The sequence below is a fragment of the Erpetoichthys calabaricus genome, chromosome 10 (genome assembly GCF_900747795.2).
Source record: "Erpetoichthys calabaricus chromosome 10, fErpCal1.3, whole genome shotgun sequence".
Lineage (NCBI taxonomy): Eukaryota > Metazoa > Chordata > Cladistia > Polypteriformes > Polypteridae > Erpetoichthys > Erpetoichthys calabaricus.
Window position 1 is genome coordinate 67,940,745 of NC_041403.2, and position 23,169 is coordinate 67,963,913.

Sequence of the window (23,169 nt, forward strand, 5' to 3'; positions counted from 1 at the left end):
CAGATGGATGGGCCCGTGGCTGGATCAGTAATGAGCACAGAGCTCCACTTTCGACTCAGACACCTGTCAGCAAGGAGGAGGTGGGGTACTGGTATGGGCTGGTATTATTAAAGATTAGCTAGTTGGACGTTATCAGGCTGAAGATGGACTCAAAACCAACTCCCAAACCTACTGCCAGTTTTAGTGTTACAAGAAAAAGTCTGCATCTTTCAAGAAGACCATGATTTTTATGCAGGACAATGCTCCATTGCATACATCAAAGTACTCCACTGCATGGCTAGCCACTAAAGGCCTTAAAGATGAAAGAATAATGACATGGCCCCCTTCCTCACCTGACCTAAAACATATTGAGAACTTGTAGGCCCTTCTTAAATGGGAGATTTAAGGAGAAGGAAAACAGTACACCCCTCTGAACAGTGTCTGGGAAGCTGTGGTTGCTGCTGCACAAAATGTTGATTGTTAACTGATCAAGAAACTGACAGACTCCATGAATGGAAGGCTTATGACTGTTATTGAAAAGAAGAGTGGCTATATTGGTCACTGATGTTTTTTCGAAATGTCAGAAATGTTTATTTTAAATTTTGAGTTGTTTGTTTATTATTCTCACTTTAACAGATGAAAATAAACAAGTGAGATGGGAAAAACTTATTTTCCTTTAGTTGCGTAGTACTTCTGCAAACTAATAGTTGCCTAGTTCACACGCACATTTCCTTTGTAAAACATTCAGGTTTATTGACGTTTTGGACTGACTGATAGCACTGTATTTGTTCCATATTAAAATTAATCCCCAAAAATACAACTTGCCTAATAATTGTGTGCACAATGTAGAACAAAAAGGGGGAAATTGAATGGAAGGAAAACCGAGTAAGAGAAGGAGTGAGAGACAGCAGAATTCGGAGACTGACCCAACGATGATAGAGGAGTTGAGGCTATCAGGATACCCCATTGTAGAGTGTACAGCGTGCTAGGGTGGGTCACTCCTTCTGAGCATTGGGAGCAGGAACAACTCCTAGGGTCTTGTGGATGGTGTTCAAGGTGCAGGATGAATAAGCATTGCTTGATGAGTCCCAACGGATGCCGAGGGAAGGTGGTTTGGGACAAGAGCCACAGGGTCGACAAACTTTTTTGAGAGAGAGAGACGCACTGTGGATCAGGAAGAAAGCCGGTTCTGACTGTGATTTCTTTCTTAGTTTTAATATTTATTTGGATCAACTTATTGGGTTTTTAACTTCCACACTGCACTGTTTTTATGGATTGTTTATTGTAGAAGACATCTGCCTGCACTACACATTCCAAACATTGTTTTGATGTTAGAATAAAAGTACCCTAAGTTCTTGTCAATAAGCCGCGGCTTATCTAAGGAAAAAAGTTGTGAAAATGAAAAAATAGAATATCGGCTTATACATCCATCGCGGGGGTTGCGTTCCAGAGCCACCCGCGAAATAAGAATATCCGCGAAGTAGAAACCATATGTTTATATGGTTATTTTTATATTGTCATGCTTGGGTCACAGATTTGCGCAGAAACACAGGAGGTTGTAGAGAGACAGGAACGTTATTCAAACACTGCAAACAAACATTTGTCTCTTTTTCAAAAGTTTAAACTGTGCTCCATGACAAGACAGAGATGACAGTTCCGTCTCACAATTAAAAGAATGCAAACATATCTTCCTCTTCAAAGGAGTGAAGCAAACAAATCAATATGTCTGTTTGGCTTTTAATTATGCGAAGCACCGCGGCACAAAGCTGTTGAAGGCGGCAGCTCACACCCCCTCCGTCAGGAGCAGACAAAGAGAGAGAGAGGGAGAGTTTGTTTTTCAGTCAAAAATCAATACGTGCCCTTTGAGCTTTTAAGTATGCGAAGCACTGTGCAGCATGTCTTTTCAGGAATCAGCTTTACAAAAGATAGCAACGTGAAGATAATCTTTCAGCATTTTTAGACGAGCGTCCGTATCGTTTAGGTGTGCAAACAGCCCCCCTGCTCAATCCCCATACGTCAGGATCACAGATAGTCAGCGCAAGAGAGAGAGAACAGTAAGCCGGGTAGCTTCTCAGCCATCTGCCAATAGCGTCCCTTGTATGAAATCAACTGGGCAAACCAACTGAGGAAGCATGTACCAGAAATTAAAAGACCCATTGTCCGCAGAAATCCGCGATATATATTTAAATATGCTTACATATAAAATCACAATTTAAATGACCGCTACGCGCTCGTGTTGACTCGGCGACGCCCAGAGCAGAAAGAACGCGCTCCGGCCGCTCCAACCGCGCCATGCGGGGAGTGAGAGAGACGGCAATATCTCACACTCTCTCCCCCCTTAAAGAAATTAAATGGGCGCGAGTGAGACCACTGACCTCCCTCCCTTCTATTAGTTATAGGTTATAGTACGTTCGGCTTATCCATGAGTCCGGCTTATCTATGATACGATTTTATTTTAAAAATTCGTATGATTTTTGGTCTCCGGCTAATACATGAGTCCGGCTTATAGACAAGAACTTAGGGTACTATGCACTGTTTTGCAACAAAACTGTTATGTCCTCACTCGCCCTTGTCCAACCTCAGTAATGACTATCAATGTCATGGGGGGAAAAAAAAGAAGACACCCATATTTGTGGGATCCTGAGGCATCACAGTAGACTCTAATCAAGTTCCAGTCATATCTCAAGGATAAGTAAAACAAAAAGGATACACCTGACTACAATTTGGAGTGCCAAAGAGTCTGAATACTTACAGTATATTAATAACAGATTTCAGTGTTTAATTTTTAATACATTTGCAAACCTTCATGAAAACCTTCTTTTCATGTTGCTTTTATGTGTGATTTGAGTGTAGACTGATGTGCAAAATTATCCTTGTAAAATTAAATCTATAACACAAATTGTGTAGAATGTGAATGGCTCTAAATATTTTCAGAATTCACTGTATATGCCAAATTTTACCCAGATGTCAATGAAAAATAGAAAATATGATATTGTGCTTTTAACAGATCAGACACAAAATTGCTTGCATGTTTATGTCTTGTTATCCCTTCTTAAATGACGTATTATGCAAATAATTTTTAAGCTCACAAAACAGATTCTTACAAACATAACTGGTGGACTTTTTTTACAATTTAAAATGTATAACAAGCGTATAAAACAAAACAGATCTTTCTGTGAATATGTTTGTGGCAACAATACCTTTTAAATGACTAAAAACAGTCATTTTAAATTTTGTGGCAACATTTTTGTGACTAAAATCAGACAACTATTGTTGGTACAGTGTACTGACAAAAATAGGTATACTAGAAGATAGCAGAAGTTCCACAAACATTCTCTGAAATTATTACAGAGAGTACACTACAATATTCTACTAACTTGCCTGTCATTGTGTCACCAGGGCATAACTGAAAATATACATCCTTATGACCAACACGAATATTGTTTTAAAATTTATCTGGAGTATTTCTATACAGGTATTCATGAAAAATAATGAACACCTGAAACGTCATTTCTTGGAACATTTATCTATGATCTATTTATAAACAATCTATTAACTAAGTAATAATGTACATTTATCATCAATTAATTTATTACATGATCTTTATTAGAAAATAAACTTTACTTTTCTTATAAGACAAATATAATACCTGTACCACGCAAAAACATTTTCATCACCTCTCAATTTACTTTTACTTTTATGAATTTATATTTCCATAAAACCCTTATGGTTTTTATTTACATCGGTTACCTGTTAAGGAGCAGATCCAGTATAAGATTCTGCTCCTTGAGTACATGTGTCTTGATGCTACTGCTATCTCTCTTCGGTCTGCATCCTCTAATTCTCTGGTTGTCCTATGGACAAAGCTGTCTACAATGGGATATCAAGCCTTTTACTCCAGAGGCCTGCACTTACCGAACAAACTGCCAAAGTCTGTTTGGGCTTTGCAGTCACTGGCTGTTTTAAATGGAGACCGAAGACCTCTCTCTTTCAACATGTTTTTAGTGATTCATAAATGTTATTTACTTATTGACTGATGCAATTTTTTTAAATTTAACATTCAGTTATTTCTTTATTGTATTTTATGTTGTTTTTTATTATTTCATATTAAAACACCTACAGATGACACGGTAGGTATGCTATATAGTGTAAATAACATTTATTATTACTATTATGTCAATCTCCTCTGTAAAAGAAGAAAATCATTAAGGGAGAATTAGAAATAATGAAAATTGCTTCAGATAAATTTATCAGGGTTTCAAGAGAATATAAATCTGTTGATACTGTGGTATATAATGAAGAAGTAGTTTTTAAGTTAAAAAAGGAACATGAAACTTGCTTGCAAGGAGTGGTAGGTATAAAACTGGAGTTCTGAAAGTTTACACTGAATATGCAAATTAAACACCCAGAGGTATATCCGAATACAAATTAGTTTAGTACAGTACACGAACAAGTTTGTATTTGGTAACAGAGCTAACTCATCCTGTAACACTTGGTCCTAAAAAACAAATTAATTATACATGTGTAATAAAGCATTATTAAAAAGTAATTTCAGCATGATGTGCTCTGTATTATCAATAGGACTTGTTCATTCCTTGTCTTACTTACTGTTTTTTAAGTCCAGGCTTAACACACACAAAACCAGACAAACAACTAGATAAAGCACTTCACAGTTGACCATATTAGAAAGTCAAAACACAGTACTGTGTAAAATGAAACAAAGAGTTTACTGTGGATAAGATATTATAGCTTCCACAAGGTTATTATTAATAAAATCTATCAATATATTTCACTCAATTTCAACAACAGATCATTTCATTGGAAACTAGATTACCTATTATGGGTCTCCATATTTAGGCAACTGTAGTAATCAACTACAACCACTGTACAGAACACGTTTATTCCCAAGACACCAATTATACAAACAGACCTCACATTCACAGCTAAATGGCTACAATTCAGAGGTAATGCTCAATGAATAAGTAAAAAAAAAAAAAAAAAAAAAAAAACAGTGAAATTAGACTTAAGGCACAAAATATAGCTCAGAACATGCTAACAGAAATATTACATTTTCAAATGCACTCACTACTAGGTAGTTCCACTAGCATACAGACAGAAACAAATTTCTCCACCATTGATAGTGGATGTCATGGACCACACTCCTTTTATATTACACTTGTCATCTTGTATAGCAATTCTTAAATAAACAGAATAAACAAATTTTCTCCAAGTTATGGCTAATTTGTTTTTCCAATATCATACCTGTTGCTCCAAATGCATCTAAACATTCCAAAGGAGTTCGTTCCTCCGTTAATGCTGCTAAGGCACAGAAAACGAGCTGCCTAAAACAAAAAAACATTTAGTCAGGTTTAATGAAATAAAATCTTTAAAGTGTATGAAAAGTACTAAATAATACAAATGCCAAAAGTATACAACTTATGACAGCAGAACTAATATAACATTCACGTGTTGTCCAAAAAATATTACTATAATAAACAATACATTTAAAGAGAAGGCTGGTGCATTGATATAAAACATTTGTATTTTATATTTTAATCCAACAAAGTAAATAAATGAAATATAACATTCTTAAAACTCCTTAAAAATATCTGTGTCATAAAGAGCCAGAGCCCATCCCAGCCAAATTTATACAAAAACAAGGTTTATTAAAGACTTCAAATTACAGAATAAACATAGATATTTTAATACAGTGCTAGTACAGAAGATGCTAACAATTCAGAAAAAGTGGGCTAAAACAAATGAATGAAGGAGAGAGAGAATTTTCCTCCAAGAGGCCAGAATAGTTCCATCAATTAAGCAAAAAGAGCTGCCCAGAGGTGGTTTAAAGCCACCCCGAGGCAGCTGAATAATAAGCTTAGAGCTGGCAGATGCAATTCACTTCTAGGATGAAAACAGGCCAAGCACATGAGAGAGAAAGAGAAGCAGGAAGAAGGTAGTTGTAATTAGGTGTTTGTCTTTCACTAATGTTGTATTGAGATAAAATAATTGAAAGTTTAAAGAATACCTTGCACAATTCACACCTGTATGGACTATACTGAATTTCTTGAATGGTTTAAGGTAGGCATTCCCTAGCCAGTAGCTGATCTAATCTTGCACCATTTTCATTATTTGTAAGGGTTTCTGTCAGCAGTGTAAGTGGGACACTCCAGAGTATAGACTTGTGTCTACAAGTGTTCTTTACCAGTTTTATTTCTCTGTATGTGCAGTCTGCTTTTCAACAGGGAAGGTGCTTGGAACAGTGTACTGAAAATGATTGAACTGCAATTGTCATAGTTCCTTACTTTCGTAGTTTTAACCACAGACAACATTTTGATATAAGCAAGCCCCTTGCAGTATTTAGGCAGCATTAAAATCATAATAGTGTGTTGTGTTTTTCTGCATTGAAGTTGTGATACTCCATTAATTAAATAAATTCACATTAGAAGTTCACTATTTACTTACTTCTTGCAGTTTTTTCAACATAATATCAGTTTAGTAGCTGATTAAGCAGATGATAAATACTAGTCTGACTGGTTGTCAGCCAAACAAACGGAAGTTTTATACTTCATCATAAGAGACATAAAGAAGAGAATTGTACAAAGCCTTAAATAATCTCTCTCCATCCTATATTTTGGAATGCCTTTCACCTTACATTCCAAATCGTAACTGTAGATCTTCAAATGAGTGTCTGCTTATAATTTCAAGAGCTTAACTTAAAAAAGTGGTGAGTCAGCCTTCTGCTGTTATGCACCTAAAATCTGGAATAGCACTTTAAAAAACTGCTAAAAACCCATTATTTTAACATGGCTTTCTCATAGCTTCATTTTAGTGTAACCCTGATATTCTTATTATGCATTTAATTATCGTTTATATTATGGCTCCACAATCCGTACTAACCCATACTTTCTCACCTGTTCTTTAACCGGTTTTCGGTGGTGGTGATCTATGCCACTACCACCTGATTAAAGCATCATGCAGTCCCTACATTGATGGATTGAAGACCAGAGGTCTACATGACCATCATCATCTAATTCTTCCATGTGAAGCCTGAAAATCATGGGTACTGATATAGATAATTTACAATAGGTAGAATGCCCAGTGGGGGCTGGGCAATCTAATGGCCTAGGAACCCCTGCAGATTTTGTTTTTTTTCTCCAGCCCTCTTTGGGTTTATCGTTTCTTCTGTCCTCCTGGCCATCGGACCTTATTTTACTCTTTGTTACTTAGTATTTCCTAACCTTATTTTTATTTTTTTCTTCATCTGTTAAAGCACTTTGAGCTACATTACTTGTATGAAAACGTGCTATATAAATAAATGTTGTTGTTGTTCACAGAACTATCAGGCAGCGAAACAAAACATCTACGTAAGCCATTAACTTAACTTTTGTTGTTTTATATTTGAACTCAAACTACCCTTTTTCTAATTGAACTCTTTTAAGGAGAGAATCTTTTTTCAAACATCATTTAAGGATAGCACTTTGAGATGCATTTTTAATGTGGGAAAGGTGCTATACATAAATAGAGCTATTATTACAATTATTATGATCAGCATCACATCTTCATTCACCCTGGATAGAAACAGGCCTTCCAAACTTCAAAAAAAGAAAAAAAGTTTTGGAAGAAAGCAGAACTGAATTATTTTCTGCACTTATCCCTGTTCTGCCACATGCTCTTTGTGTAATATTATATTAGACACCTAACTAGTATTACAATTTGGATTTATTTTTGTGGTATTTCTTTCTTTTATGGAAAATGCTATAATCACTGTTTAAAAGGTTGATGGTGATTAACTCTATATGACAGACAGAGACAGAACATGTAAAGAAAGACTCTGACAGGCAGCAGAAGTCTGACTGCCTCAAATTTCCTTTAGCAACTTAAAATATTCCTCGTGAAATCCTCCCTTTTGTGTGTGTCTGGGTGCTTTAAAGAATAAACACCCTTATCCTTAGACAACTGGACTACTAAGGGTATACTCAAGGCAAGGAAAGATGTCATGATGGCTTTCTCCTGTTTAATATACAATTATACTATATACTGCACACACAAAATAATTCAAAACTTGAAATGTTGGCTTCCAAATGCCTTTAAAAAAAGTAATGAAAACACAAATGCAGGCAAGCATTTTGGCAGAGGCATCGTGACACATATAAAACAATTCTGTGTGTTGTGCCAAGAAGCTGCCACACACATTAATCCAGCATAACCCTATTTTCTGTGTTATAACAACACTTTTGACTGTTGCGAAGTGATGTTTAAATACTGCAAATGCAAATTTGCTTCTTAGAAAACAATGCTTTCATCCGAGTATTAATCACAAGAAAAAAAAAGCTAACTAGTAGATTTTCCAAAACTGTAAAGAATAACAACTCTGCTTACCTGTTTGCTTTCATTTTGCCATTGAAAAATGTGTCTGTTTTCAATGGAGTTCCAGAGTTTGGAAGCACTTTAACATTGGTATTAGATTCTTCAATTACTTTCATACGTGTCTGTTCAACAGATACTTCTAAAAAAAAAAAAAAATAATAAAATGTATTGTGATTTCAGATAAGGCACACCATAAAGTAATGGCTTAAAATTTTTCTCAATCAAAATCTAAAATTTATAAAACTCACAAAATTGCAATTTCACAATTAGTATCTGACTTCCAAGTTAAAAATTTTAATTGTTAACTTGTTTTATCCAAGTTATCAAATCACGCTATTCAATTGGAAGCCAGGGAGCTTCAAAGTAATGTCTATGCTCTAGTGATGAGCGAACGCCAAGCTGTAAGTTTGGCAAAATCACATGAATGTTCAGGATCTTTGTTGAACTTAGCAAAATGCATTGAAGCGGGGAAGAAAGAAATGAACTAATTTTGAATTGATTATATTGGTGCAATATTGTTTAACTGTTCCTAATAGATAGCAGAGCATCTACCAGCTATGCTGAACCAATTATTGTCGTCAGAAATGTGATGTTAGCTGTAAGGCAGCAATGCTAACCACTACTCTACCATACCTCAACAAACGGTGCAGATGGAATGATAACCACAAACAAATGCAATAAATGATGACTAACTAGAAAAATAAAAATAATGTAAAAAAATTTAAAAATATCTATATCATATTTATTAAAAAAAAACAAATGCAAGGTAGCAGTTTGGAGTACTGATTGAGTCATGATATCATGCATGTCAGAAGCAGATGGGCAATGATTTTACAGTAAGCATAAATGAAAGTTCTGCACATGGCTATTATAGCTCTGGCCTTGAAAAGTATCATGGGGCCCTGAGGAAAAAATGTCTAAAGCGAATTTCCTGGAAAATATTCTGCAAACAAGGTCACAAGCAAATATTGCACATGGGTTGTGAAAAACACTTTGGCAAATTTCACTGATTAACATATTAGTGAACTATGAGGTAATACAGGAAAACTGCAACTCTAGTAATATTCTTCATTTATGAATGAACACCACCAAAGTACTCTGATTATATGATTTCTAAAATTCAGCATCTTAAAACACTATTCCACTGGCCTCAAGGACCAGGCTTGGCTCCAGTTTTATTACAGTCAAACTTAGCAAGAATGTAAATGTACAATCAATGATGACTGATTTAATGAAGTACAGATGTCTGTGAGTAAAAATAATGTAAGCACACAGGCAGAAAACATAATCAAAAGGATTTCATGAGCAATTTTAGACTAGGAAATGAAAACAGACACCAAAGGAAAAAAAAATCAAAAGAATAATCAGGTACAGGTTGATGATCAAATATCAAACATATACAATAAAAAACAATCACCAATAGTTTAAAACAAGAAACCTCTCACTACTACTCTCGGGTCATGATTAAATGCTAATTTACCACAAGAAAGAAAGACTTTTTTTTTTTTTTTTTAAATTGCTGGAAAAGTTCATAATTGATAAAAAGTATGAACCACAATAGGGACTCATTAATAAAGGTTTATGAAAACGAACTGCCCTGTCACCTAAAAAGAAATGAGAATTCAAGTTATTTTTTATATAAAAAATATTGTTAAATCATTTACCATCTGTATCCAATGGCAAGCCAGAACCGCCTGTGTAGCTGGCCTTTGTGTCTCCTTTGTTTACATGACGTTTAATGTGGCTGATCATATCAGTTCTTCGAGCTATGGTGGCTGAACATACAATACAATGGTAATGAGCAATCCCCAATCGATTTGATGCCTAGGAAGTGGAAGAACACATTTTAATAAAATAAGGTTATAGCATATTTTATATTGCTTAATTCACACAAGACAATACAATGTGTAACTTAATTATGGGTATTTTTCATTGCCTAACAATCTCTACATTTATAAATTCCAATACACACACTTATGTAAAAAACAACATTTGCACTCGTAATTATCCAGGTACATTTAACATCAAATTCCCAACTTAGCAAAAGTGAAATTCCTTAGGTAAATAAAAAATTCCGCTGTGGAATTGCAAGAGCAACCCTTTCTCTTAGCATGTAAAATGTCAGCCTCTTCATTACATAATAGTGGTACACAAATAGAAATGAAACACCGGTAAAAATTCATCAATCGGGAGGAAGTTGCCTTTGATATTTGTCACAAAAGTGATGCACATGTTGCAGTCGCATGGTGTGAGTGGACATTATGTTACTTTTTGACTAGTGTTGGATTGACACAAAAATTTTGACCAACTTTTGCACCTCAGCACCAGTAACAAAATCATACCAAAGCAAATAACTTATAACCTCCACATGACTCTTAGCTGCTTCAGCACTCTGACCTGCACATCCATCCCATGTGACACACAATCCCCTGGTTCCACCAGGGATCCATCTGAGGCTAGCTGGCTGCTACACTTACAGTATAGGCCAACAGGCCTCAGCAAGGGGGAGATGCATAATAAAGTGCTTCTCACAGTGCTTAATCTGCAAACCCTGTCCAGGAAGCCAGGGGCTACAGAAAAAGTGTTCACTGCAGGTCCCCTCAGAGTTTTGAGTGCACCATTATTCTCATCTAATATTACCAGTAAACCCCTGATTCTCTAAAGAATCGCAAATCCAAGAATGGCAATTACTTTTTGTTCCCTCCGATCTTTGTAGGGGTGAAAAATCATGGAGGGTGGGAGCATCCTGGGAAAGTTTTCATTTAATTAAATAAATATATTTGTACTAAAGCTGTTTCTTTTTGGAGCTGTGACTCCTTTGGTTCTGGTGTTTCAGAAGCGCGCTGTAGGCGCCTTCGTTTATTGTTTTTATCCATGCAGTGTCTTTTTTGTTTTTCTATGGCTGTGTTGTTAGCTAGAAGTCGTTTGCTGTTAGGAATCATAATTGAACTTACTTTTAACACTGAATTACCTTAATGTGATTCAAATAAGCCACACTGACAGCTGTCACACTGAGTGCTGGCACAGTGGATTAGAGCACACTGACTGGTGGCATTGCGTAGTGGAGTACTGCTGGCACTGTTGAGGCCCACTGACTGTTGGCACTGTGTAGTGGAGTAGCTGCTGGTACTGTGGAGTGGAATACTGCTGGCACTGTGTAGTGGAATAGCTGCTGGCACTTTGGAGTCGAGAACACTGACTGGTGGCACTGTGGAGTGGAGAACACTGACCGCTGGCACTGTGGAGTAGCTGACTGCTGGCACTGTCAGTAGTCACCACTACCTCAAGTTTAAATACATAGACATATATAGATAGACGCCGCATTCACTGTGTTGCCCAGTCAACACGATATGTCAGCGCGTCAGCCTTATTGCGAGTGGCAAAAGTGCCATTTAAACTAATACAGGTAGACGTGGAAACTGGGTTTTCTGATGAAAAAACAACGTTTAAAACAGTATCGTTTACAGATTTTGGCGAATCATTTAAATGCAATTATTCATATCCATTTATACACTAATAATGGCAATTATTAAATAATAATAAATATAATTATTATTATTAAATAATTCCTCCCATACAAGTAACATTTCGGGGACTGTCTTCTTCTTACTTCGAAACATTTCTAGACTTTGTCCTGTTCTTACGCAACACAGTACTGAAGTATTGGTTAATGCCCGAGTCACCTCACGTATAGATTATTGTAATGCTATTCTATCTGGCATCCCACAAAAACTTATCCATCGCTTACAACTTCTTCAAAATTCTGCTGCCAGGATAATATCCTGCTGTTCTAAATCCACTGAACATATTACACTGATTCTCTCTCAACTTCACTGGCTCCCTGTTAACTACTGAATACAATACTAAATACCGCTCTTAACATTTAAAGCTCTCCACAACCTCACTGATCTCCTCCAGACTTACACTCCTCTCACTCACTCAGATCCTTTGAGAGTATTCAGTCTGGTAATATGGTGCAGCCTTAGTTTGTGGAAGACAGACACAGCTAAAGACATGAGCATAAAATGATGGTTGACAATTTCAAACTGTGTTTCCTCAATGTGCTCCTTGAGAAAAAACACATCAAGTTTGAGAAATGTAAACAGACAATCTATATAGGTAGTGACTAAATACGTTTAGCCAAAACGTTGTTTGGAGGCTCACTTGAGCACATAAATGCATAGCTTTGCTAGCTTAGCCTGGCTTAGCTAAAGTAAAGATTATAAAACGGGATTTTCTAATGGCTAAATATAACCAAAACAATTGTTCAGCCTTACCTATGAAATGTAATCCCCTGGGATCTGGTTTGGAGCGTACAGCAGTTTGTACAATCCCAAGCAGCACATTATTCATTACTTCACTCCACAGCAGTGCCACTCACAATATGGCGGCGACGTTGACATACGATTCTGCTGGTCATGAGGCATCTAGTTATTCTATGTCTATGTTTAAATATGTCACCATGGCAACTTGTTGGCGTGCACGTTTTACCTCAAGTTTAGTTTACAGGTTGTGTTGTGTTGTTTGGGCGCCACCTACTGACTCTGGGAAGCCGCTGGGTTTGACTCTGGGGCGCTGAGGCGCTGTATGAATGCGCGTGCGCTTTCGGCACGGGTTGCATCTGGCATCCGTGCATATATACAACCTTTGTAAACATTACTAAATGAAGGTTGTATATGCGGTGGTGTACGCGTTCAGGCGGCGGTTGTATTGTGACCTGAAGCTTAGTTTACAGGTTGTGTTGTGTTGTTTGGGTGCCACCTACTGAATCTAGGAAGCCACTGGGTTTGACTCTGGGGCGCTGAGGCGCAGTGCGCGTGCGCTTTGGTGCGTCTGGCCTCTGGCATCCGTGCATATATACAACCTTCGTTTAGTAATATAGATAACAAAAATTCCACTTGGAGTTTTGACTGCACAGATATATCCACATTATAGCACTGTCCCCCATTTCAGTTTTAAGGGCACTATTATTAAATTATTGCTCTGAATAGCTACCCCCTTGGGGGTCAGAAAGCAAGGTGCACTGATAAACAAAAACGGCTGTATGGTCCATTTCAAGCCCAGGTAGTAAAATTACTAAGTTTTGCATAATGCTGCTATAGCATTGCTTTAAAATTGGGTAGTTTGGCATTTTTCTGTACCAGTATACCATGCAAAACTGCTTCTGGCACAATATGGCACATGGCAGTACAACTGTGGAAATGGAAAAAAGAATGTGAACAGTGTGCTTTATTTGTGGAAAAGGAAGGACCAAAGGAATGTTTTACTTGGACATGAATTAGGTGCTTTTCAGAAACAAAATATATGCTTTGAGTACAGCTATACAGAATTGATGACACATATACTAAATCATGCACACACACTTGCATGTACTGTACGTTGCTATTAAATTGGTCATTTCTGTCTTGCTCTCCTCTATATAACTACAGTGGAACCTCGGTTCGCAAGCATAATTCGTTCCGGAAATGTGCTCGCAGTCCAAAGCACTCATGTATCAAAGTGAATTTCCCCATAAGAAATAATGGAAACTCAGATGATTTGTTCCACAACCCAAAATTATTCATATCCATATTACTAACCGAGAATGGTAAACCGGATGGCATGGACGCAGGTACACGGTGATGGGACCATGAGACGTACTGTGCAGGCGCGTACAGTGCGCGTCTCATAAACCGCACGCAAAGTCGTATCCACCGCACACGAAGGAGTCACGGCCCAAAAACGAAAGAGCTCAACTGACGTGAATGAGAAATGAAGCAACAACGCGCCCATGGCCAACAACTACCGATACAGCCACACAAAAAAGAGGACTCTGCGCTGCAGCCCAGATTCAAACGGAAGAGGCTACGGAGGCCCCACGGGTTCATAAAGTACGGAAGGCGCAGGCGTCACTGCCATATTGTGAGTGGTACTACTGGGAGTGAAGGCGCAGGCGTCACCGCCATATTGTGAGTGGCACTACTGCGGAGTGAAGTTAGGAATAATGTGCTGCTTGGGATTGTACAAACCGCTGAACACTTTACACCGAATTCAAACACAATACAGCTCAACGATACAAACACGAGCCCACCTAGATAACATCAATGAACGCAGGCGCCTACAACGCGCGTCTGAAACTGCGGAAGCAAAGCAGGCACGGGTTCAAAACGAACGAGCTGAACTGACGGATATACAAACACGAGCCCGGCTGGATAAAATCAATGAATGCAGGCGCCTACAACGCGCGTCTGAAATGCCGCAAGCAAAGCGGGCACGGCTCCAAGACAAATGAGCTCGACTAGTGTATTTCAGGATACCCAACACCGGGGGTAGGCGAGCGAAGCGAGCAGGGGGCGGAGCCCCCCTTGTAAAAATGATTAATACAAAATATAAAGTAAAAATACATAAAAAACAAATTAACCTGCACTTTACCTTTGAAAAGAATCATGGCTGGAGTGAGTGAGTTTTTAAACTCTTGTGGGATTCCACCCAACAGGACGACACACAGAAGAGCGTCCCAAAGCAATCGCAGTCTCCCAGTCGCTGTAGCAGTTCGCGGACATGCTATAAGTGCCTGCCGTCGATGGGTGATACAAGGAACATTATAAATGCGCAGGGCACAGTACTACTTGGCCACGACCCTGCTTGACTGCTGTGCCTGTGTATAGGAGAGTGGCAGATCCCGCTACAATAAATAACCGCGCTATTGCTGTTTCAAGCTGAATAAAGCTGGTGTTGCTAAAAGTACTGAGACTCAGCTTTGTGTGTTGAGGTGCAAGACGGGGACTCGCACGTCACAGCACACACGCGTGCACACACACACACAGTCACAATGCTGTAGTAAACAGTTTACGCTTGTACGGATGTTAACTATATGAGTGAGGCATGCCGACTCAGACAGAGAATAGGAGATGATTGCCCACAATCCCGCAGCGAGATAGAGTGAAGAACCATCAGCTCAGTTGTGATCACATGACACTCAGCAGACAAAGCGTATACATACTACTCGTATTGTAAGACCTCGCTCGCTTATCAAGTCAAAATTTATTAAAAATTTTAGCTTGTCTTGCAAAACACTTGTAAACCAAGTTACTCGCAAACCGAGGTTCCACTGTACAGTAATCCCTCGCTACTTCGCGGTTCACTTTTCGCGGATTCACGACTTCGCGGATTTTTAAATACAAGTGATTGCCCGCCTATCGCGGAAGTTATGTTCCAGACCCATCAGCAACAGGAGAAAATCCGTGATATAGAAAGACCATATAAATAAACATTTTTTTAGTTTAAGCCTTAAAATACCCATCCCACATGCTTTAAACACATGTAAACTTATAAAACACACTTTGTTAACACATATGATATGTGGATGTCGGGCTAAGGATATGAGTAACATCTCACTATTATAAAACATTTTAACTTCACGCAAGACAAGACAGTGAGACAGGAAAACTGGTGATGTACACCTAAAAGCCTGATTGTACAGGCTTTTAAATTATTGACATGCAGAGCGACAAGCAGCACAAAGCCAGCACAAAGTCCACTTCTCCTTAGCGTTCATTCAGCTCCCCACCCCCTTGACAATGCGAACTGCGCTTCCGGGGAGGGGGGGTTTGAGCGAAGGTGCGTTCAGCTCTCACACACCCACACACACACACACACACACACACACTCCTCGAGCAGAGTGACAAGCAGGCATTTTGGCAGAAGCAGCACAAAGTCCATTTCTGCTCAGCGTGAGTTCAGCTGCCCCCCTTCACAAAGCGAGTGCAGACACATTGACGTCTGATCGCTGCGTGCAGTGTTGGTCTGAGGTGTTTAAGAATGTAGAAAGTGTTTAAGAGCATAGGAAGTGTTTATAAGAGTGTGGGAAAGGTTAACAAGAGAGTGAGAAAGGTTTATAAGAGTGTGGGAAGGGTTTATAAAGCCTTAAAATATGTATAAATAATAAAATAAATATAGGTCGCTACTTCGCGGATTTCACCTATCGCGGGGGGGCTCTGGAACGTAACCCCCGCGATAGGTGAGGGATTACTGTATATAATAATTACAGGAAAAATATCACTTATAATTACTCACATTTCTTTCAGTCCATGTGATGAAACAGATCATGTGCTAATCCGAAAACTATCAGTGCTCTAGCTATTTAAAAAATAATTAGGTAAAAAAGTATACAAACTCAACCGAAAATTGGATTAGAATGTTTTCACAAACATGGAATACAAAATACACCTCTAGGGTAATGGAGAACATGAGAGGTGGCACATTGTGAACGGAGCAAGCTACATGTAAAAAGCACAGAGGAAGCTGACTTGCAAAGCTTCTAGTCATAGCAGACTCAATGATGCATACAAGAATAACAAGTGAGCTTTCTTTGTGAACATGAAAGGACTGATGGAATTTGGCACCTGGCCACCAATAAGGTGCTGTTTAGAGAAAAGAAAAATATGATAGGTGGATTAGCAAATAATTTGGAATCCGTTATATCATTACAGAAGGACTAGGACAGCATCTAGGCTTGGGCAGATTTGTGGCAGATGAAATTTAATACCAGAAAATGTAAAGTATTACACATAGGAAGTAAAAATGTTAGATTTGAATACACAATGGGCGGTCTGAAAATCAAGAGTACACCTTATGAGAAGGATTTAGGAGTCGTAGTGGACTCTAAGCTATCAACTTCCCGACAGTGTTCAGAAGCCATTAAGAAGGCTAACAGAATGTTAGGTTATATAGCACGATGTGTGGAGTACAAGTCCAAGGAGGTTATGCTCAAGCTTTATAATGCACTGGTGATGCCTCATCTGGAGTAATGTGGGCAGTTCTGGTCTCCAGGCTACAAAAAGGACATAGCAGCATTGGGAATGGTGCAGAGAAGAGAAACTCGGCTGATTCCTGGGCTACAGGGGATGAATTATGATGATAGATTAAAAGAGCTGAGCCTTTTCAGTTTAAGAAAAACAAGATTAAGAGGTGACATGATAGAAGTGTTTAAAATTATGAAGGGAATTAGTACAGTGGATTGAGACTGTTATTTTAAAATGAGAAAAAAATCAGGAACACAGGGACACAGTTGGAAACTTAAGGATAAATTTCACACCAACATTAGGAAGATTTTCGTTACACAAAGAACGATAGACACTTGGAATAAGCTACCAAGCAGTGTGGTAGTCAGTAAGACTTTAGGGACTTTCAAAACTAGACTTGATGTTTTTTTTGGAAGAAATAAGCGAATAAAACTGGCAAGCTTTGTTGGGCTGATTGGCCTGTTCTCATCTAAATTGTTCTAATGTTCTAATGATTTGAGTACAGCTATATTGAAATGGTGGTACACATATTGAATCATATACACAAGTATTGAATCACACACACATATGTTTACATAAGCAAATAGTTTGTTTTCCATAAATTGTTGGGTATGCAGTGTCTGTGCACTGTAATGTTTTTACACACCTTGGAATATAAAGTACACAACAAGCATAATAAACAAATTAACAATAAAATAAAAATAAATAATAGTAAATAAATTGGCCAAAAAATATAAATCCTGTTTTCTCTTTGTCATTCTAGGATATTGAGAGTTACTTGATGTGGAAAAAACATTTAACTGATTTTAGCACAATGCTGCAACCTAAAAAAAAATTAAATTCTTTTCATTTATAATAATCTGCGTTTCTTCAGTCTTGTGACTTTCACACATCCTGCAGTCTAACTTACAGTTCCATATCCTATAAAAAAAATGCTGACTGCTGTCTGTTCCACAACATCCTTTGCAGCAAATTCCTGCCTAGTAGGCTCTGTGAGATCTGCTGCAAACTTGCTTCTGCTTTGTATGCAGCACTCAGCAGTGGAATATAGCCTGGGTAAATGCATGGAGCCTTAAAACATCATAACAAAGGGTTACCTGCAGTCCTTGAGATGACAGGAAAAAGAGAAGTATCATTTATATATTTTACTTATCTTTCTGGGGATAAAAGTCATTGAATGTTTCAGCACATGCTTTTTTTTTTTTTAAGTAATTGGTGTTACTGAATACAGAAAGCAGCAAAATATGGATGTGGGATAAACCTTTGATTCCTAACCTTAATGGGAAAATCAAAGTTCACAAGACAAAAAGCTCTCATACTATCTCATTAACTATATCCGATATTGCATTGCTGCTGAAACTGCATTTATGTGATATCACACTCACAACTCTCAAAAACAGCTCCTAGAGAAAGAAAAGAGACCTTAATTGTAACAGCCCACAAAGACAACAATTTTTATTTTTATTTAATTCTGTGTTTTAAATTTTAGTTCTGGCTTTTTTATATAATACTGTAGTACAATTTTAGGGGTTTTTTTTTCTGTCTACCCATATTTCAAGGCAAGTTATGTTTCAGTCAACAAAATACACTCACAGTTCATAATGTCATTAAACGCAGATTGACCATCAATGATCAAACAGATTAAGTGGCCTAATGAGTATCGTCAGCAAGATCAAATCTTTCACCCAAGAAACCAGTCTATACAAGCACGTTGCTGTTAAGCTTTAAACAAGCATGAATTTCGAGAGATATGTTCATGTTGCAACAACGTTCATTGCATAGATAGCCACACAGTGAAAATATTCGCTTGACGAGCGCCTGTAATGCAGGTGGCACAGACAAGGTCCTTGACCACTGGCACCAGCAGACTGTATGTTGAAGATTTCTGCTGCCAGTACTGAAGCAGTGACGTGCAGTAAGGTTCGTGGCTGGTGAGGCACTGACTCCTTCAAAAAATAAACGGACCTCTGCAGTGCACTTGACTTTCTGATATCACAAACTAATTGGCACCTGGAGCCTTTGCGCAGAAGAACAGCAGCAACAAGAACCTGTTGGGCTCACATCCACCCCTTCAGTGCAACACGGTACTGTCTGCCTCACCTTGTGCTTTTTCACTGCGGTTTTATGTCCGATCAGCAAGACTAAACATGTCACACATATTCATTAAAGATATTAGCCAGACTGTGGAAAGTCAGGGTGTATAATAAATGTGTGTGCAAACATTATATTGGCGAAATACAGAAAGACAGCAACAGGCACGCGCCAATGCATGCATCAACCCAGTGTGTGAGGGATCTTATTCCGCAAACACTAACCTGATCTTCGGTGAGATTCTGCTTCTGCTGACGACATGGCAAATGGCAGATACACATTCTGTGTCCTAAATTGGGAAAATACATACCATATTTAAAAAATCAGTATTACATATGAATCTTTACTAAAAGATGAACAATTATGTTACATTTTTGAAGTGTCATGGGAAAACAGACCCTATCTCTGTATCACAAAGCAATGCATATAAATAATGTATAACCAGGGCTTGAATTTCACATGTGAAAGAGGAGTTAGCCCCCAAACCCCCATTATCCCAGTAACAAAAAATTCTACTGGCCTTGGCGTAGAAGTGGGGGTTGTGTGGTATTTCAGCATGGCATTTATAAAAAATGATGATATGATCATCATGGACTATCTGATTTACTGGAACATGTGCCAGTATTACATTTATTCACTGATATTTTCTCTCCAATAACTGAAGAATACCGAAAAAAAAGCTTTAACATTATTATCATTGTTACATGAAATACTGAATACGAAGGCAATTCATGATAGTTTCATTTAAACATAATATTTTTTCTAAAAATACACTTTTCATGCCAGGATTGTGACATTTGCTGTTGACAGATTTATGTTTACATTAGTATGTAAAGGAGATATCAGGAGGTTAGTAACAATTATGAAGAGTAATATTTAATGGACAAGTCAAGTTAATTCAAATGAAAAATGTCTCAAACCTGATGCTTTAACTTTCCAAAATCTTTCCCTCCTTTTTTCAGATCTGTTCCCACTTTAAGGCTGTGTTTGTGAAATCAAACCAGCCAGTTTAAGATTGTTATTTCAGAATGGTTGTAAAACAGCCTTTCTTCTTTTGTTTTCAAGCTGCACTATATAAAAGTGATGAGATTTTTATATTGCTTATGCCTGTGTATTAGTGCAGAATTAGTAACTGAGTTGGTTAGAATGTAAGAGCAGAAAGCAGGCATAACTGGAGATGGCATTCCATCCATTCCTGAACCGTTCAAAAAGATGTTCACATAAAAATTGTTATGTTAATAAACATTACTTTGGTTTCAAAAACCCAATAAATGATACAAATGTGATTTTTTTTGATGAATTAAGGATGTCATTTCAGTAGCCCGACAAGTTGTGCACCTTTGAGATTATGCACTTCCATTAACACATTGTATGTCATATTATTGGAAAGATTTGCCTTATACTTCAAAATATTAATGCATGTTTGGACAAAGTAAAACTTTTGAAACACTAAATATATCTTATTTTAAATGATGTGTGAATGTAGCGCCCATCAAAGGTTGGATCCTGTCTTGAAGCCAGCACAACAGGCATAGGACTGCTACCAACGCTGAACTGGGTACTAAGGTCAGAAAATTAATGGTTAGATGGAAAACTGTAGCCATACTCGCAACAATCCGAGGATAAATTCAATGATTCCTTCCCTTTACAACAGCAACGTATGTAGCGCTTTATTAAATTAGTGAATAATATCACTACTCACTCAACTGACAGTTTACTAGTCATAACATCACACTGCCAATGCATGCATGAATCATGTATTTTAATTTCACAACTAAAATTCTATAATGGCATAAAAGTGGTAATAATTTAATAATTTTTGCCATGAAAGAGCAGGTGGATTTTCTAGTATTATAAAGTTAAGCCTGGCAGGTATTTAATTAAAAGACAGGATACAAGCAATCCTGTACTGAAATTTAAGCCAGGATATTTTTAATTTCAAAATAAACAGTAAAGAACAAAAATTATGGTAAGAACACTTACCTTCAAATTCTACAGACACTTTCCAGTGAAGGTTCTGTAAGTGGCGATGAAGTTTGTTGATATAACATACTTTAAACTTGTCTTCAGGACATAGTGGGCATGACATCTTGCCAGCTGGAGGTTACAAATAACATTTAATCAGTTCTTGGAAAACACTATAACACTACATACACAATTAAATTAGAAAAAATAAAAACTGCAGCCTGTAAAATAGTATGCCATAGTTTTTAGGTAATGTTTAGCTTTGTATCCAAGGTATGCTTTACTTTCTGACAGTGCTGTTACAGAAAGTACATTTTCCTTTTGTTTAAAACTTAAGTTGGCAAAACAAGTAAATTGTAAATAAATGATACAATAAACACAAAAATTAATTAATAAAATTTCATGTATATGTTTCAGTATTAACTTGTTTCTAAAGGAACCATCCAAGGTTATTATAGTTAACGAAAACTAAAATCAAAACAAACTATTATTAAAAAAACATTTTCGTAAACAAATAAAATAATTAACAAAACCAAAATGAAAAACTAAAACTAAATGAAACTATTAAAGTAGCTGGAAAGACTAACTGAAATAAAATAATAATTTACTAAAATATTTTTATTTGTCATTTTTGAATGAATATTCTTGCCGTTAGTCTTTAACCCTTGTAAGTTTTAACTGTAAAACAGAAAGTCATCCACCAAGAACCGCCCACATGTATTCATCCAGTGTAGGGCGGCTGGTGACAGAGGGCAGGTGTTCACAAAGCATTTGCAGTGACAGAGCAAGCTGAATGCGGGCGCATAAAGTGTGTGAAATAGAAAGTGATTTACATGTCGCCTTTCTTTGCGCTTGTTGTATATCAAGATGTAATTCAAACGGCTGAAATCGAAATGTGCTGTTCAACAAAAACTTTACCATATGGACAGAAAAACCACGAGTGAGTAACGTTTCAGTTTATTTCTCAGGTGACTGCTTTTTGTTGACAGCAATTCACCTGCCACTTTGCACAGGAGGAATCGTTTTTACTTTCTCGTATTCGAAGTATAAAGTATAGTAATAATGAAAATTTGACCTCGATATTTTGATGAATCTTGACGTTATAGACCTCCGAGTCCAAAAATACAGTTTTTTGGAATTATCTGTGTATGTGTGTCTGTGTGTGTGTAAATACGATAACTCAAAAACGCAACAAGATAGATGGATGAAATTTGTCATGTGGTTGTTACACCAAAATTGTAGATCTGTATTAACTTTTGGGCCAAATCCACCACCCTGAAGTGGTACTTTACCTGAACACATACGCAGTTTTTATTATTTTTTTTATTCATGCAGCTGCAGAGTTCGATTTACAGTAATCCCTCCTCCATCGCGGGGGTTGCGTTCCAGAGCCACCCGCGAAATAAGAAAATCCATGAAGTAGAAACCATATGTTTACATGGTTATTTTTATATTGTCATGCTTGGGTCACAGATTTGCGCAGAAACACAGGAGGTTGTAGAGAGACAGGAACGTTATTCAAACACTGCAAACAAACATTTGTCTCTTTTTCAAAAGTTTAAACTGTGCTCCATGACAAGACAGAGATGACAGTTCTGTCTCACAATTAAAAGAATGCAAACATATCTTCATCTTCAAAGGAGTGCGTGTCAGGAGCACAGGCTGTCAGAAACAGAGAGCAAAGCAAACAAATCAATAGGGCTGTTTGGCTTAAGTATGCGAAGCACCGTGGCACAAAGCTGTTGAAGGCGGCAGCTCACACCCCCTCCGTCAGGAGCAGGGAGAGAGAGAGAGAGACAGATAAAAACAAAGAGTGAAAAATCAATACGTGCCCTTTGAGCTTTTAAGTATATGAAGCTCCGTGCAGCATGTCCCTTCACTAAGCAGCTGCACACAGAAGGTAGCAACGTGAAGATAATCTTTCAGCATTTTTAGACGAGCGTCCCTATCGTCTAGGTGTGCGAACAGCCCCCCTGCTCACACC

At 37.6% G+C, this 23,169-nt stretch overlaps 1 protein-coding gene across 1 annotated transcript in view; it reads right to left on the reverse strand.

The window, feature by feature from the left end:
• Positions 1–23,169, reverse strand: part of trmt1l (tRNA methyltransferase 1-like) — a 67,723-nt gene that overhangs the window by 31,858 nt on the left and 12,696 nt on the right. The window contains exons 4-8 of the mRNA XM_028811369.2: positions 21,204–21,317; positions 19,445–19,509; positions 10,011–10,170; positions 8,359–8,485; positions 5,242–5,321 (exon numbers count right to left, since the gene is read on the reverse strand). Of these exons, the coding sequence (XP_028667202.1) occupies positions 5,242–5,321; positions 8,359–8,485; positions 10,011–10,170; positions 19,445–19,509; positions 21,204–21,317 (546 nt within the window). The remainder of the gene's footprint in view (positions 1–5,241; positions 5,322–8,358; positions 8,486–10,010; positions 10,171–19,444; positions 19,510–21,203; positions 21,318–23,169) is intronic.